At 42.7% G+C, this 18,684-nt stretch overlaps 1 protein-coding gene across 9 annotated transcripts in view; it reads left to right on the top strand.

Moving 5' to 3' along the window:
• herc2 (HECT and RLD domain containing E3 ubiquitin protein ligase 2) overlaps positions 1–18,684 on the top strand; it is a 218,449-nt gene that overhangs the window by 83,707 nt on the left and 116,058 nt on the right. For 8 of the 9 annotated variants that reach the window (XM_059646786.1, XM_048532268.2, XM_048532264.2 and 5 more), the window contains exons 30-34: positions 1,049–1,182; positions 3,653–3,826; positions 3,939–4,075; positions 15,656–15,807; positions 17,037–17,228. In XM_059646786.1, coding sequence (XP_059502769.1) covers positions 1,049–1,182; positions 3,653–3,826; positions 3,939–4,075; positions 15,656–15,807; positions 17,037–17,228 — 789 coding nt within the window. The remainder of the gene's footprint in view (positions 1–1,048; positions 1,183–3,652; positions 3,827–3,938; positions 4,076–15,655; positions 15,808–17,036; positions 17,229–18,684) is intronic. The other variant, XM_048532265.2, reaches the window with a different exon arrangement.

Genomic DNA, 18,684 nt, shown 5'->3' with positions numbered 1-18,684 from the left:
TGGGTGTTCAGGTCCACCAATCACAAAGTGGCAACATAGGTGGATAAGGTAGTCAAGAAGGCCTGCAGCCTGCTCAACTTCGCTGGCATGGCATCAAATAGAAAAGTTGGTAAGTTACATTACAGCTGTATAAAACTTTAGTTAGGCCAGATTTAGAATGTTGTGTGCCCTTCTGGTTGCCATGCTAGCAGAAGGACGTGGTTGCTTTGGAGAGGGGGTAGAGAAGGTCTATCAGGATGTTGCCTGGTCTGGAGGGTTTTGGCTATGAGGAGACCTCGGATAAACTCAAATTGTTTTTGCTGGAAAACCAGACGCTGAGAGACAGCCTGATAGAGGTCTAAAAATTCTGAGAGGCATTGATGAGGTGGGTAGTCAGAGGCATTTTCCCAAGGATGGAAAGGTCAACTACAAAAGGTTCATGGGGAGAAGTGCAGGGAAAATTTTACGCACAGAAGGTGGTGGGTGCCTGGAATGCACTGCCAGTGGAGGTGGTGGCAGCTGACACATGAGCAACATTTAAGGTGTAACTTAAAAGACGCATGAATGGGAGGCGAACAAAGGGATAGAAATGGAGTGCAGGCAATGAGTAGTGGGCCTAAATAAGGGTTAGAAATCATGACAGGCTTGGTGGGCCAAAGGACCTGTCCCTGTGCTCTATTGCATTGTATTGAATCATGAGTGAAATCACTTTCCTGTGATTCTGCCATTGAAATGAGATTCAAGATTTTTAGTTGTATACATATCTGTATGATAATGGATGTTGTTAATTTAGTTATGCAGTAATTTTGTATTTGAAAGTTATGATGTTCCCTGCAATTTAAAAACAAAGTGAGTATCGTTGTTCTGCAGTGTGTTTGTTTATTCCAATTCCTGTGTTCTTTTCTGAATTTCTGTCATGTGCTTATGCACCTCAGTTTCTTACTAAATGTCATGTTGCCTGTGGCTTTTTCTGTTTTTTTTTCTCAAAAGAAGTGTTGGTTTCTTTGGTATATCATCTATGGTTTCCTTAGCCTGTTGATAGTGCTGACTGTGTGGTGATTCTTTGTAGTTCCAAAGAAGTCTGAATCTGCTGATGTGGAAGAATCCAAGAATGACAACAGTGAGAGTGATGTAGAAGATTCCTGCGTTGTGTCTCTTAGCCCTGAAGGTGTGGATAAAAAAGTCTTACCAGTGAAATCAAAGGTAAGTTTGTGACAAAGATTCTAATGTTCTGTATAGTCGTAGGTGATAAACATTCAAGGTTGTCGTTACATCATCCGTGATCAAATGGTAGAGCAGACTTCAGTGAGCCAAATGGCCTAATTCTGTCCCTCTATCTTACATTGTTTGTGGACTATTGAAACGTTGTGGGCCTGGAATTGATGGAAACAAATGTTGGAAATTTAATTGTTCTGGAAATTTACTTCAGTGTTAATAAGGATTGATTCTTTTGCGTAATGTATTTTACTCATTCATGGGGTGTTGGCTTTGTTAACTGGACCAGCTTTTATTGTCCATCCCTAATTGCCCTTGAGAAGGTGATTGTGAGCTGCCACTTCGAACTGCTGCAGCCTATTTAGTATCAGTAGACCCATTATTGAAGGAGTTCCAATATTTTGATCCAATGACACTGAAGAAATGGTGACATATTGCCAAGTGAGCTTGGCGTGGAGGGAGACTTACAGATAGTGGTGCTCCTGTATATTTGCTGCCCCTGTCCTTCCAGATAGTCATTGGTTTGGAAAGCACTGTCTAAGAAGCCATAGTGAATTTCTTCAGGGTAGCTTGTAGATGGTGGGAGAGGAAGTGAATGGTTGTATATGTAGTACAAATTGATCGGGCGTATAAAAAGATTGGAATGTAACAAAACCATTAAAAAAGTAATGTTGAGGGGTGACCTTGTAAAGGTTTATAAAATCGTGAGTGGCATAGATAAGGTGAAAAGCAAAGGCTGTTTCCCTAGAGTGGGGAGTTCAAAACTGGTGGGTGTGTTTTTAAGGTGAGAAGAAAAAGATTTTAAAAATAACCTAGGGCAACTTTTTCACACTGGGTGTTTCATATGTGGAATGAACAGCCAGAGGAAGTGGTGGATGCAGGTACAGTTACAGCATTTAAAAGGCATTTGGATAAGTTCATGAATGGGAAAGGTTTACAGCAATACAGGCCAAACACTGACAAGTGGGACTAATTTGGTTTGGGAACCTGGTCGGTGTGGTCTACTTGGACCAAAGGGTCTGTTTCTGTGCTGTATGACTCTAAGTAATGAGTGTAGTTTTGACCTTCATATCTCATTCAAGATGATTTGCCAAAGAAGGAGTGCAATGAAACTTTATCAAACTTGTGGGATGGCATAGCTGTCCTATGAAGAGTGATTGGACAAACTGGAGTTAAAATTGTATCAGAGATAATTGGAACTGCAGACGCTGGGGAATCTGAGATAACAAAGTGTGGAGCTGGATGAACACAGCAGGCCAAGCAGCGTTGTAGGAGCAGGAAAGCTGATGTTTCAGGGCTAAATCTGATGTAAGGTCTAGGCTCAACGTCAGCTTCTGTGCTCCTAAGATGCTGCTTGGCCTGCTGTGTTCATCCAGCTCCACACTTTGTTATATTGGACAAACTGGGCCTGCTTGTGCTGGAGTTGTGAAGAATGAGGGTTGATCTCCTTGAAATGTGCAAAATATTTAAAGGGATAGACAGGGTCGATACATGTAAGATGTTCCTGCTGGGTGGGGAGTCTACAGCCACTTAGGTCTGAGATGAGGAGAAATCGTTTGAGGGTTGTGAACCATTGGAATTTCCTTTCAGAGGCTATGAGGCTTAGTTGTTGAATACATTCAAGGTAGACTTTGACAGATTTCTGATTACTAGAGGCATCTTGTGTTACGCGGATAGGATAAGTGAAAGGAATTGGTGTTTGATCAGGAGTTATTGTATTGAATGGTGGGCAGGCTCCAGTGTTGTAACTGTACTGCAACAATTAAGTTCATGGCATAACTGAATCGCTTACTACCAATAATCTGGGGTTATTATTGAACAGAAAAGATATTGAGGTTGCAACAGCAGGTCAGAAGTGAGAAATCCAGCAGCAAAACGCAGTGATCGAATACTCAACTTTCCTGGATTATTGCTGCTCCAATAACATAGAAGCTTGAGGTCATCCTGGCCAAAACAGCCCATTTGATCGATACTTCATCCACAACATTCACTTCGCCTCGCGGCAGTTTATTTCATTTACAAGATGGACCGCAGAAATTCCTGAAGGCTACTTCGACAATACCTTCCAAATTCAGGACCACTATTGTCATAAAGACAAGGGCAGCAGATACGTGGAAACACTCCTTGCTGCAAGTTCCCTTTCAAGCCATTCACCATCATGACTTGGAACTATATTGCAGCTCCTTTAGTGTTGCGTCAAAATCATCTGTTGCGGCATCATGGGCGTACCTACACGAAATAGACTGCAGCAGTTCTAGAAGACAGCTTACAGCCATCACCCGAAGAGCAATAAAAGCTGATCTAGCTAGCATTCAACACAACCCATGAATAAATTTAAAAAAAGAAAGGAAAACGTTTTGTCTGCCAACAAACTTGTGTGCTTTTGAAATGTTGCACTATAGTTCTCAAACAAAATACCAATTCTAGTTTATGTGCTTTATTCTGTGCTGTGATCCAGGACAAGTGGCAACCCCTCCTTTCTTCTGTAGCAAGTGTTCACAGATACAAGTGGCTGAAACATAATGTTCAGGGTTCTTGGCCGCAATCGGCATTAATGGCAAATATACTTGACTTCGCCTTGAAAGAAGAGCCAATTGATGTGGAGAAAATGCGAAAGTGTCTCTTAAAACAGGTAAGATAGAGTTTCCCACTGAATGCAGGATTCCAGTATTGCGAAATTTTATTTTACTGTTGGAATTCCTCAACGTTCCAAGTACTTACTAATGTGTTGCTTGCTTTTGCAGCTGGAGAGAGCTGAAGTTCGATTGGAAGGAATTGACACAATGCTTAAACTGGTATCAAAAAGTTTTTTGCTTCCATCAGTGCAATATGGCATGTTATGTGGTTGGCAAAGACTCATCCCTGAGGGGATAAATATAGGGTAAAAATACTTACTTTTAAATTTATTTTAAATAGTTTCTCACCTGTGCACTCCTAAAACCGCATGCCCACAGTATATGCGGTTTGGATATCCATGGGGTTTTGGAGTTAAGTTGGTACCTTCAGTATTGCTAGTGAATAATTTCATCGCTAGTGAATAATTTCATCTCTGCTATTAGAGGCTCTGATCAATGGAAATGTCTTCCAATGGCAGAAAGCTCCCGCTGTACCATGATAACTTAGTAGATCTGTGATTTCAGCTGCAGGTTTTCTGTTGTTCTTTATCTAAAATATGTGGCACTGCGTGTAAACTTAGGATGGTTTGTTGCTTCAGTGATAATGGAGATGCTGGAGAATCCAAGATAATAAAATGTGAAGCTGGATGAACACAGCAGGCCAAGCAGCATCTCAGGAGCACAAAAGCTGACGTTTCGGGCCTAGACCCTTTTTCAGAGGGTCTCTGATGAAGGGTCTAGGCCCGAAACATCAGCTTTTGTGCTCCTGAGATGCTGCTTGGCCTGCTGTGTTCATCCAGCTTCACACTTTATTATCATGGTTTGTTGCTTTCCTGGTGCTAGGATTAAAGATGTTTCTAAACATTTCAAGCATGTTGCTTAGGGTGAGATTGAGAAGCCAGAAGTTATTGTATACATTGGTAGAAAAGACATTTTTATGCAAAGGATTAAAGCAGTATAGAGTGAATTTAAGAAGTTATGAAAACATTTAAAAAGTAAGACCTTTAGAATTAGTAATTTCTGGCTTACTTCCAATGCCAAACTGAAATGAGGAAAGGAGCAAAAAGTTAAAGAACATAAATCAATTGCTAAAGAGCTGGTGTATTGTTCAGGGACAACTGGAATGTCTTTTAGGATGGAAAAGACCTGCCCAAAAAGGATGGGTCTAACTTAAACTGGAAAGGAACCAATATCTTAGCTGGGTGATTTGTTCATTTGATTAAGGGAGACGTTATACTGATGGAGAAGGCAAGTGGAGGAATTCTGAGTAGCAGTGTAAATGGAAGGATTGGAGTAGATTCTGAACATGAGAGCAACAATTAGAAAAGAAAGAGAAAATCAGAGTATGTAATAACTCTGAAGAACTAAATTGCGTTTATTTCAATGCAAGCGGCCTTACAAGTAAGGCTGAACTCGGCATGTATAAGAACACGGGATTGGGACGTCATAGCTATTACAAAAACTTGTTTGAGAGATGGCCAAGACTGGCAGCTCAGTGTTCCTGGTTTTTGATGCTGGAGGAAGTATAGAAAAGGTGGCGAGAAAGGAAGGGGGCTGGAGTTTTTTGATTAAGGAATATGTTATTGCTGTAACTAGGGAAGATAGTTTTGAAAAATTGTCTAGTGAAAATATATGGGTAGAAATTACAAATAAAGGAAAGATCACTTTGAGATTGTACTTTCGACCCCCCAATTGTAAGAGAAATTGACTGACAAATATGCAGAGATATGTAAGCATAATAATGTAGTAGTAATGGGGGATTTTAATTTTCTAAACATTGACTGGGACTACCGTAGTGTTAAAGGTTTGGATGGTGAAGAACTGGTCAAATGTGCTTAAAGTTTTGTCTATCAATATGTGGATGCTCCCACTAGAAAAGATTATTTAAATTAGACCACCATTTGTGCAATAAGGCAGGGCAGGTGACTGAATTAAGTGTGAGAACACATTGGTCTAGCAATCATAATTCTTGTTAATTTCAAAATGCTTATGGAAGAACGAAAGCCTTCCATAAAAGTTACATTATTTAATTGGAGTTTGGCAAATTTCAATGGTATGAGACAAGAACGTTCAAAAGTTGAGATGACAAGGTGTAAAGCTGGATGAACACGGCAGACCAAGCAGCATCAGAGAAGCAGGAAAGCTGATATTTCAGGCCTAGATCCTCCTACAGAAATGAGGGAGGGGAAGGGGATTCTGAAATAAATAGGGAGAGAGGAGGAGGCGGATAGAAGATGGATAGAGGAGAAGATAGGTGGAGAGGAGACAGACAAATCAAAGAAGTTCGCAACAAACAACTGTACCTCCCAGTCACGAACCATTTCAACTCCTTTGACATGCCCATCCTGGACCACCTCCTGTGCCACAACGATGCCACCCAAAGGTTGCAGGAACAGCATCTTCTATTCAGCTTGGGAACCCTGCAGCCCAATGGTAACAGTGTGGACTTCACAAGCCTCAAAATATCCACTCCCCCAACCACATCCCAAAACCAGCCCAGCTTGTTCCCACCTCCTTAACCTGTCCTTCCTCCCATCTATCCCCTCTTCCCACCTCAAGCCCCACCCTCATCTCCTACCTACTAACCTCATCCCACCCCCTTGACCTGTCTGTCGTCCTGGACTGACCTATCCCCTCCCTAACTCCCCACCTACACTCTCTCCTTTACTGGCTGTACCCCCACTCCTTTGACCTGTCTGCCTCCTCTCTACCTATGTTCTTCTTTATCCATCTTCTATCCACTGCCTCCCCTCTCCCTATTTATTTCAGAATCCCCTGCCCCTCCCCCATTTCTGAAGGAGAGTCTGGGTCTGAAATGTCAGCTTCTTTCTCCTCTGCTGCTTTGCCTGCTCTGTTCATCCAGCTGTACACCTTGTTATCTCAGATTCTCTAGCATTTGCAGTTCCTACAATCTCTGAAACAGCTTTAAAAGTTGATTGGAGTAGACTGTTAGGTGAAAGGACATCTGACAAATAGGAGGTGTTGGAGTGTGATGAGAGTTCAGAGGCATTTTGTTCCTATTAGAGTGAAGGGTAAGGCTGGTAAGATGAAGGAACAGTGGATGAACAAAGATATTGAGGTTCCAGTCAGGAATAAAAGAATTTTTTAAAAGATGTAGATAACTTGGTTCAATTGAATCTCTTAATCAACATGGAGTGTCGGGGCATTCTTAAGAGAGAAATCAGGAAGGCTATGATGGGATATGAGATAGCATTGGCCGATAAGGTTAAAGATAATCCAAGAGATTCTACAAATACGTTAAGTGCAAGAAGGTAACTAGATAGTGGGTTGGGCCTCTTAATGATCAGCAAGGTCATCTTTGTGTTGAACCCAAGCAGATGGGAGAGATACTAAATGAATATTTTCAGTTTTTGCAGTGGAGAAAGAAATAGTCTAGAGAATGCAGAAAAATAAACTTTGATGTTTTAAAAACCGTTCACATTACAGAAGAGGAAGTTTGGGAGGCCTTAAAGAATACATCCCAGAATGTTGTGTGATGTCAGGGAGGAGATTACAAGATCCCTTGCAGAAATATTTGCATTAACTATAACTACTGGTGAGGTGCCTGATGACAGGAGGGTGGCTGATGTTGTACCTTTGTTTAAGAAAGGTTGTAAAGAGAAACTGGACAAGGTTCCACATGACAGATTAATTAGTAAATTTAGGTCACCTGGGATTCAGGGTGAGCTTGCCAATAAGTACATAATTCGCTTAATGGCAGGAGATGGAATAATGGCATGTCAGACTAGAAGCCTGTGACCAGTGGTGTTCTGCATCCTCTTGTTTGTCATTTTATATAAATGATTTGGATGAGAATATAGAAGACAGTAAGTTTGTGGATGACATCAAAATTGGTGGCATTGTAGAGAGTAAAGAAGGTTTTCTAAGATTACAAAGAGATCTTGATCAAATGGGCCTCTGGGCTGGAAAATGGCAGATAGAGTTCACTCTGGCTAAATGCAAGGAAGAAGGAAGCTTACTTAAGGCTGAGGAAGCGTGGATTGGGCAGGGCTGTAGAGGGTTTCAAGATAGCCAGGAAAGAACTGAAGAATGGACTGAGTAGAGCAAGAAGGGGACATGAAAAAGCCTTGGTGGTTAGGATTAAGAAAAACCCCAAGGTGCTCTATACATGCATGAGGAATAAGAGGACGGTCAGAGTGAGGGCAGGGCCGATCAGGGATATGGGAGGGAATTTTTGTCCGAGGTTGGAGGTGGTAGGGGATGTCCTTAATGAACACTTTGCTTCCAATTTCACCAGTGAGAGGGACCTTGACGTTTGAGAGGACAGCGTGAAAGAGGCTGATTGACTCAAACAGGTTGACGTTAGGAAGGAGGATGTGCTAGAAATTTTGAAAAACGTGAGAAAAGAAAAGTCCCCTGGGCCAGATGGGATATACTCAAGGTTACTGCGGGAAGTGAGGGAAGAGATTGCGCCTTTGGCAATGATCTTAGCATCCTCACTATCCACCAGATGATTGAATGGTTGCAAATTTTATTCTGTTGTTCAAGAAAGGGAACAGGGATAATCTGGGAAATACAGACCAGTAAGTCTGTCTTCTATGATTGGCAAATTATTGAAGAGGATTCTGAAAGATAGCATTTATTATTATTTGGAAAAGCACAGTTCGATTGGAAATAGCCAACATGGCTATGTGAGGAGAGATAATGGGAACTGCAGATGCTGGAGATTCCAAGATAATAAAATGTGAGGCTGGATGAACACAGCAGGCCAAGCAGCATCTCAGGAGCACAAAAGCTGACGTTTCGGGCCTAGACCCTTCATCAGAGAGGGGGATGGGGGGAGGGAACTGGAATAAATAGGGAGAGAGGGGGAGGCGGACCGAAGTTGGAGAGTAAAGAAGATAGGTGGAGAAGGTGTGGGTGGGGAGGTAGGGAGGGGATAGGTCAGTCCAGGGAAGACGGACAGGTCAAGCAGGTGGGATGAGGTTAGTAGGTAGCTGGGGGTGCGGCTTGGGGTGGGAGGAAGGGATGGGTGAGAGGAAGAACCGGTTAGGGAGGCAGAGACAGGTTGGACTGGTTTTGGGATGCAGTGGGTGGGGGGGAAGAGCTGGGCTGGTTGTGTGGTGCAGTGGGGGGAGGGGATGAACTGGGCTGGTTTAGGGATGCAGTGGGGGAAGGGGAGATTTTGAAACTGGTGAAGTCCACATTGATACCATATGGCTGCAGGGTTCCCAGGCGGAATATGAGTTGCTGTTCCTGCAACCTTCGGGTGGCATCATTGTGGCAGTGCAGGAGGCCCATGATGGACATGTCATCAAGAGAATGGGAGGGGGAGTGGAAATGGTTTGCGACTGGGAGGTGCAGTTGTTTGTTGCGAACTGAGCGGAGGTGTTCTGCAAAGCGGTCCCCAAGCCTCCGCTTGGTTTCCCCAATGTAGAGAAAGCCGCACCGGGTACAGTGGATGCAGTATACCACATTGGCAGATGTGCAGGTGAACCTCTGCTTAATGTGGAATGTCATCTTGGGGCCTGGGATAGGGGTGAGGGAGGAGGTGTGGGGACAAGTGTAGCATTTCCTGCGGTTGCAGGGGAAGGTGCCGGGTGTGGTGGGGTTGGAGGGCAGTGTGGAGCGAACAAGGGAGTCACGGAGAGAGTGGTCTCTCCGGAAAGCAGACAGGGGATGGGATGGAAAAATGTCTTGGGTGGTGGGGTCGGATTGTAAATGGCGGAAGTGTCGGAGGATAATGCGTTGTATCCGGAGGTTGGTAGGGTGGTGTGTGAGAACGAGGGGGATCCTCTTGGGGCGGTTGTGGCGGGGGCGGGGTGTGAGGGATGTGTCGCGGGAAATGCGGGAGACGCGGTCAAGGGCGTTCTCAATCACCGTGGGGGGGAAGTTGCGGTCCTTAAAGAACTTGGACATCTGGGATGTGCGGGAGTGGAATGTCTTATCGTGGGAGCAGATGTGGCGGAGGCGGAGGAATTGGGAATAGGGGATGGAATTTTTGCAGGAGGGTGGGTGGGAGGAGGTGTATTCTAGGTAGCTGTGGGAGTCGGTGGGCTTGAAATGGACATCAGTTACAAGCTGGTTGCCTGAGATGGAGACTGAGAGGTCCCGGAAGGTGAGGGATGTGCTGGAGATGGCCCAGGTGAACTGAAGGTTGGGGTGGAAGGTGTTGGTGAAGTGGATGAACTGTTCGAGCTCCTCTGGGGAGCAAGAGGCGGCGCCGATACAGTCATCAATGTACCGGAGGAAGAGGTGGGGTTTGGGGCCTGTGTAGGTGCGGAAGATGGACTGTTCCACGTAACCTACAAAGAGGCAGGCATAGCTGGGGCCCATGCGGGTGCCCATGGCCACCCCCTTAGTCTGTAGGAAGTGGGAGGAGTCAAAAGAGAAGTTGTTGAGTGTGAGGACGAGTTCCGCTAGGCGGATGAGAGTGTCGGTGGAGGGGGCCTGGTCGGGCCTGCGGGACAGGAAGAAGCGGAGGGCCTTGAGGCCATCTCCATGCGGAATGCAGGTGTACAGGGACTGGACGTCCATGGTGAATATGAGGTGTTGGGGGCCAGGGAATTGGAAGTCCTGGAGGAGGTGGAGGGCGTGGGTGGTGTCATGGACATAGGTGGGGAGTTCCTGGACCAAAGGGGAGAAAATGGAGTCCAGATAGGTGGAGATGAGTTCGGTGGGGCAGGAGCAGGCTGAGACAGGTCATGCCTCACAAGCCTTATTGAAGAACATAGAACAGTACCGCACAGAACAGGCCCTTCAGCCCACGATGTTGTGTCGACCATTGATCCTCATGTATGCACCCTCAAATTTCTGTGACCATACGCATGTCCAGCAGTCTCTTAAATGACCCCAATGACCTTGCTTCCACAACTGCTGCTGGCAAAGCATTCCATGCTCTCACAACTCTGTGTAAAGAACCCGCTTCTGACATCCCCTCTATACTTTCCTCCAACCAGCTTAAAACTATGACCCCTCGAGAATTCTTTGAGGATGTGACAAAAGACATTGAAGGTAGAGCAGTGGATGTGGTATGTATGGATTTTAGCAAGACATTTGATTAAGTTCCCCATAATAGGCTAATTCAGAAAGTAAGGTGGCAAGGGATTCAGGGAATTTAGCTGTCTGGATACTGAATTGGCAGTCCGATATTAGACAGAGGGTGGTAGTAGATGGAAAGTATTCAATCTGGAACTTGTTGACCAGTGCTGTTCTGCAGGGATTTGTCCTGGGACCTCGGCTTTTTGTGATCTTTATAAATGACTTGGATGGGGAAGTGGAAGGATCGGTTAGTAAATTAGCCTATGACATGAAGGTTGTTGGAGTTGTGGATAGTATGGAGGGCAGTTGTAAGTTGCAGTGGACATTGACAGGATGAAGAGCTGGGCAAAGAAGTGGCAGATGGAATTCAACCCGGAAAAGTGTGAAGTGATTCATTTTGGATGGTTGGATCAAAGGCTCTTTTTCTGTGGCTGAATGACTACTTATTCAAACCAATCTTGTCAGATTGAAACTAATTTTTAAAGACATAAATCTTATCTTTGAAAAAAAATTGCTGCTTGAAACATAAGCAGAATTAATGGCCTAGATTTTTACAAATTGGGAGCAGGCGTGCAGGCCACTGAGTTCATCTAGCCTGTTTCACCTGTCAAGAGGTCCTGGCTGATTGTCACCTCAACTCCATATTCCTGTCTACCCTAAATAACCAATGATTTCTTTGGTAAAAATCTATTTCAGTGTCTGCCCTAAAAGCGTTCATTGATATTGCCTCCATTGCTCTGTGTGTTCGAGAATTTCAAAAACTTATGTCACTGAGAGAAAAAATTCTCATCTATTTTAAATGGGAAACCCCTTATTTTTAAACTGTTCTTTAGTTCTAGTTTTGAGAAGATTTGTACCTCAGGTTGAGGTTCTGGATGTGAGATTGCTCGCTGAGCTGGAAGGTTAGTTTTCAGACGTTTCGTCACCATTCTAGGTAACATCATCAGTGAGCCTCCGCTGAAGCACTGGTGTTATGTCCCGCTTCCTATTTATCTGTTTAGGTTTCCTTGGGTTGGTGATGCCATTTCCTGCATTGGTGATTTCATTTCCTGTTCCTTTTCTCAGAGGATGGTAGTGTGATTTGGAGCAAATGTGTTTGTTGATGGAGTTTCGGTTGGAATGCCATGCGTCTAGGAATTCTCGTGTGTGGCTGTTTGGCTTGTCCTAGGATGGATGTGTTGTCCCAATCAAAGTGGTGTCCTTCCTCATCTGTATGTAAGGATACTAGTGATAGTGGGTCATGTCGTTTTGTGCCTAGTTGATGTTCATGTATCCTGGTGGCTAGCTTTCTGCCTGTTTGTCCAATGTAGTGTTTGTCACAATTCTTGCAAGGTATTTTGTAGATAACGTTCGTTTTGCTTGTTGTCTGTATAGGGTCTTTTAAGTTCGTGAGCTGCTGTTTTAGTGCGTGGGTGGGTTTTTGGGCTACCCTGATGCCAAGTGGTCCGAGTAGTCTGGCAGTCATTTCGGAAATGTCTTTGATGTAGGGGAGGGTGGTTCTGGTTTCTGGGCCTGTTTTTTCTGTTTGTTTGGGTTTGTTGCTGAGAAATCGGCGGACTGTGTTCATAGGGTACCCATTCTTTTTGAATACGCTGTATAGGTGATTTTCCTCTGCTCTGCGTAGTTCCTCTGTGCTGCAGTGTGTGGTGGCTCGTTGGAATAATGTTCTAATACAGCTTCGTTTGTGGGTGTTGGGATGGTTGCTCCTGTAGTTCAGTATTTGGTCCGTATGTGTTGTTTTCCTGTAGACGCTGGTTTGAAGTTCCCCATTGACTGTTCGCTCTGCAGTGACATCTAGGAATGGCAGTTTATTGTTGTTTTCCTCCTCTTTTGTGAATGTTATGCCAGTAAAGGGTATTATTGATGGTCTTGAAGGTTTCCTCTAATTTGTTTTGTTTAGTGATGACAAAGGTGTCATCCACATAGCGGACCCAAAGTTTGGGATGGATGATTGGCAGAGCTGTTTGTTTGAGTCTCTGCATTACTGCTTCAAAACTTCAAATGTCTGGAGAATTAAACGAGAGAGTTCCAAAAAATGAAAACAGATGGATCCAACACACCACACTTCTACGGACTACCAAAAATTCACAAACCAGGAGCACCCCCTCATACCCATAGTCTCGCTACCTGGAACACCAACCTACAGATTATCCAAGGAAATATACCAAAGACTAAAACACCTAGTAGAAGTCTCACGCCTCTCCATTCACTCCACCCAAGAATTCCCGAACACCAAAGATGCCAAGATAGAAGAGGATGAAATAATGGTTTCCTTTGACGTAACAGCCCTGTTCACGTCCATCAACATCAACCTGGCCAAAGAAACACTGACTACACTATTAGAAGAACCAAAGACACACACACCAGACACCACCAACCTCATCAGCAAGGACAACATCATCAAGCTAGTGGACCTATGCCTCACCACCCACTTCACTTTCAATAACAAAACCTACAGACAAACCAACAGTACACCCATGGGGTCTCCGATATCAGGGTTCTTAGCAGAAGCAGTAATGCCGAGACTATGTGGATGACACCTTTTTGTCATCACTAAACAAAACAAATTAGAGGAAACCTTCAAGACCATCAATAATACCCTTACTGGCATAACATTCACAAAAGAGGAGGAAAACAACAATAAACTGCCATTCCTAGATGTCACTGCAGAGCGAACAGTCAATGGGGAACTTCAAACCAGCGTCTACAGGAAAACAACACATACGGACCAAATACTGAACTACAGGAACAACCATCCCAACACCCACAAACGAAGCTGCATTAGAACATTATTCCAACGAGCCACCACACACTGCAGCACAGAGGAACTACGCAGAGCAGAGGAAAATCACCCATACAGCGTATTCAAAAAGAACGGGTACCCAATGAACACAGTCGCCAATTTCTCAGCAACAAACCAAAAGAAACAGACAAAACGGGTCCAGAAACCAGAACCACCCTCCCCTACATCAAAGACATTTCCGAAATGACTGCCAGACTACTCGGACCACTTGGCATCAGGGTAGCCCAAAAACTCACCCATGCACTAAAACAGCAGCTAACGAACTTAAAAGACCCTATACAGACAACAAGCAAAACGAACGTTATCTACAAAATACCTTGCAAGAACTGTGACAAACACTACATTGGACAAACAGGCAGAAAGCTAGCCACCAGGATACATGAACATCAACTAGCCACAAAACGACATGACCCACTATCACTAGTATCCTTACATACAGATGAGGAAGGACACCACTTTGATTGGGACAACACATCCATCCTAGGACAAGCCAAACAGAGAGACTCACGAGAATTCCTAGAAGCATGGCATTCCAACCGAAACTCCATCAACAAACACATTTGCTCCAAATCACACTACCATCCTCTGAGAAAAGGAACAGGAAATGAAATCACCAACCCACGGAAACCTAAACAGATAAATAGGAAGCGGGACATAACACCAGTGCTTCATCGGAGGCTCACTGATGATGTTACCTAGAATGGTGACGAAACGTCTGAAAACTAACCTTCCAGCTCAGTGAGCAATCTCACATCCAGTTTTAGTTTCATCTTGATGTGTTGTTAGTGGAGGCGGTGAGGGAGGGACATCTTTACATCGACTGTGTCAAGTCCCCTCAGTATCTTGCATTAGGTTTCAGCAAGCTCACTTCTCATTCTTCGGAACTGTATGGATTTTGGGCTGGTAATGATGACAAAATTGATCACTATTGTTTACTCATCCGAGACTGACAGCAGTGTCTTGATCCTGTATGTTCTAGTTAAGTGTGGAAACCCTTGACAAAGTTGTACCTTGTTGAATAACTGAATTTTTAACAGCATGCTAAGTTGATAAACAGCATCTTTAGCTCGAAAATTTGATGTTTGGTGAATGGCCAATATATGGCTTTATGGAGGGTTGTTTAGCTCGGTTGGCTGAATAGTTGGTTTGTAAAGCAGAGCAACACCAACACCGTGAGTTCCACTTCTCACACAGGTTGAGGTTACTGTGCAGGACTCTCCGTCTCGATCTCTTCCCTTGTCTGTGTTGTGGTGTCCTTCAGGTTTTACCACCGCTTGCTGTCTCACTAATGAGAGCAGCCCTGTGGTCCGGTAGGACTATGGCAACTTTAACTTTACTTCATTATGGTAAGAAATTCCACATTTGATTTAAAAGAAAATTATGCTGTTTTGGTTTCTACTTCAGCCCTCTGTGTAATTTGTGATCATTAATGTCAATGTCTGCTTTTGAGGAAAAAAAATTGATATGAAGAGATTTAATAGTGTGTAATTCCATGTTTGTGATCTTTAAGAATACTTCATTGTGATTGCCAATCCTGCTTGATCCCATCATGGTTACTGGATTTCTTGAGATGCTAGTCACTAACTTAATGTAAGGAGAAGTCTGTGCTGCGGAATTTGCTGCATCCAGCTTTCCCCTAGGTCAGTGGCAAGTGACATTGTTTTGCTGCTGACCTCGGAATCCAGACTGTTGGTTTTTTTGACTGCGTGTTGGCTTCAATTTTCCCTCTGAGTCACTCACTATCCTGGCTTCAAAATATATCGCCATTCGTTCACTGTAGATAGATCAAAATCCAGGAATTCCCTCCCTAATGGCATTGTGGGTCAACTCAGAGGTGGATTGCAGCCATTCAAGAAGGCAGCTCACCACCACGTTCCCAAGGTCAACTAGGGATGGGCAATAAAAGCTGACCAGCCAACGACATCCACATTCCACAAAATGAATTTTTTAAAAAAAGTGATTTTTAAAAGATAAAGTTTTTTTCCGTGTTGGATTTAACTCATGTTCTGCCTTCATACTGAAATGAAAATCCTCTGTTTAGTGAACCTGTTTCAGACTGCCTGAAGGATGTGGATCTCATACCGCCATTTAACCGTATGTTACTGGAAGTTACTTTTGGAAAGCTTTATGCCTGGGCTATTCAGAACATTCGAACTATGCTATTGGATGCACAAGGTAGATTTGATGGTCTAGGTAAGATGATGGTATTTTTGATTGACGTAAGGTACTTGTGAATTGTTACGTTCGGTAGTATGGACCATTAATCGTTGCTTTGGTGAAAGCGATGATGCTATTCACAGAACCAGAAGATGGTTACAGTGGTCGACATGCTGTGTCGGCACTGACTGTCCAAACGAAATATTTCCCTAATGCTGTTCCATAAATTATTAAATGCACTAAAATCTCATTGAAATTTCTATGACTGGCTAATAATGGAATGTTGTTTGTTTTGTTATTGTTAGTAACTTGGATTCTGATGGGGATAGAATCATGTATAGTTTTAAGTGTGATATGCATTTCTATATTTTGTGTGTTAAGAAGGGGAGATGTGGAACTCAAAACTAAAATTGAGAGTGGTATGATGTTTTCTGGAAATCTGATTTCATATATCAATTGAAGCTTTCAAAACGAAAACAGGTGAACAGTTCAGTACTTCAAAAATAAAGATAGAAGAGAGGAAAAAAGTGCTGTTATGAAATAACAAGGTATCATATCACACATGAAGACAGAAACTAGTTTATTTGTAGAAAGACAGAACAAGTCAGAACATGAGGGCAGTATGCATGCCTGTGTTGGGGAGAACAGAACTGTGGCACAATTGCTGTTAAGTCAATGCCACCCTCAAAACAGTCAGGGCAGAAGAAAAGGAATCCTGGTCATGTATATGTTTGAAAATGTAATAGTCAGGTAGGTAAGTCGTACTTACTTGTGAACGCAAGGTTAAATCTTGATGCACCTTGTCGAGTCATTGTCTAAACTGCAGCATTCACATGTTGCAATATGATTTACAGTGCACTACACAAATTTTATCTGTTGCAAGATGTTTTATCTGTAAGTTCAAATATCAAATCTTGCATTTCCCAGCAGTATCTCAGAATTTGCAGAAAAAAGGCAACGGCAGAGCAAATTCATGGAGCCTTAGACAGCAAAAAAAAATGATTCCACATTCTTATGAGTTGAAGCAATTGTTGATTGTCCCTACACAGTAAATGTTTTGTAAGCTGAAAAAGTTACTGTTGTAATGCAACCTAAGACCTTCTACACCTAGTTCTTTCAAGAGAATTAATTATTTTCAATGGATCCTAGTGACCTGACCATTTTTGAAGGCAGGATTAGTTTCAGTTTGGGATAAAGGAATTACTAATTACTAATTGCAAATTGCTTGAAAGAAATATTACTAATTGTAAACATCACCGTTTTAGGCATGCAGTCCGTCTCTCTGCATACTGTAACGAATGAGAATCCTTCAGCACCAAGTCTTGGTACCATTCCACAAGCTCGCTTCCTACTCATCATGATAAATATGCTGACACTTCAGCATGGAGCCAACAGTCTAAGCCTTTTGTTAAACTCTGGTTTGCTTGCGTTGACGCAAACAGTTCTGCGACTAATAGGTCAGTGAAAAGTAAATGCTCGTGTATGAAATCTGAATTTTTATTCTGTTTTGATCATACTAAAATAGTCTTCTATAACTTCTCTATATTGGTGAGAGTTATGCAAGTGAAGACCATTGAAGTAATTGCTTAATTTCGTGCAAGTTGTAAAATTTTACATCGTATGATTGGGTCAGTTAGAATAGGGCAATCAAAGTAGCTTAAGTTAAATGTTTTCCACTATTGTATGAACATCTAGTAACTTGAAATTCTGCAGTTAATCTTTGAATTCAAAGTGAATCTTAAAATTATCCCACAGAGAAATATCACATGGTAACTCTGCTCCATGATAGGTAATCCCTTTACGCTCCCATGCCCTAATACCGTTTTATTTTTAATCTGTCATGCATCAACTGCACTGTACAGCATGTCCAGTTTTATCTTGTTGTCTAATTAAAGATTTGTCCTTTTACTGTCTCAATTGTTTATAACCTGCTTTTTTGTTGCTTGTTTTGTCATCAAAGTAATTTCAAACCTTTTTCTACATTGTCCATATTACCTGAGAGCCACTTTCCCACGAAAGGGAACCACCTACTTCCATTGCACTTTCAACTCCTCACCCACTCACCCACCTATAAGAGATAGCTATTGGTTAGTCGTTAAAAAGTAATTCTTGACAGTGGCATTAGATTGGCTTTAAGAATAGCTTATGGCAATAAATGGAACCTTTAGGGCCCACACAAAAAGAACCATGAAAAACATGGGATTTATCATTAGGGTTACATTATTGTGGGAGAGCAAAACATGGCAAATGTGATGGTGAGAGCCATTGAGGAGTTAGTACTGTTAGCTTGTTGCTGTGGTGAAGTCTAGAAGGCAGATTTGGGATACTACGACATTGTGACAGTCACTCTTCTTTGTGGCTTCATTGGTGGAAGTCTTTGTGCCGTAGGCAGAGTGCAAACTATCTCGTGAAGCTTAAAATGGAATTGCGGGAAAAGTGGGAAATACCTAAGTGAAGTTCAAAATCTGCAATCATACTGTGCAATTTCTTATTTTAGTTAGGATTTAGTGAGGTTAAAAATGTACCGTCCTGCCGTGTTCAGTTTTCTTAATTTTTTAATTTGCTTTATTTTGTTTTAGCCTTAGCCTTTGCAATATCTTTTTCTTTCCGTCTGACAGTTTGGACACAAAGTGGGCTCCATTATTCTGAAAATTGAACCGTTTTTATTAGATTAATTTTATTTCGCTGCACAATCTGGATTGGGAAACAGATACGCCTTTTCATAAGATGGATTTAGGACACTATAAATATTGGTGCTTATATAGCTTATAACAATCACGTAATTTGTTTAGGACTTACTCTATCAAGTTACAATTTTTCAAAAATTAGACTCTTTTCTAAATATTGTCATAACTCCTTAAATTTAAATGCTGCTGTCCAATTTTTACAGAAAATTTTCAAAGTAATTTGCTT

This window comes from Stegostoma tigrinum, chromosome 6, assembly GCF_030684315.1.
Source record: "Stegostoma tigrinum isolate sSteTig4 chromosome 6, sSteTig4.hap1, whole genome shotgun sequence".
Taxonomy (NCBI): Eukaryota; Metazoa; Chordata; class Chondrichthyes; order Orectolobiformes; family Stegostomatidae; genus Stegostoma; species Stegostoma tigrinum.
The sequence above is the reverse complement of the archived record's forward strand: the minus strand, read 5'-3'. Positions and strand labels throughout refer to the sequence as shown.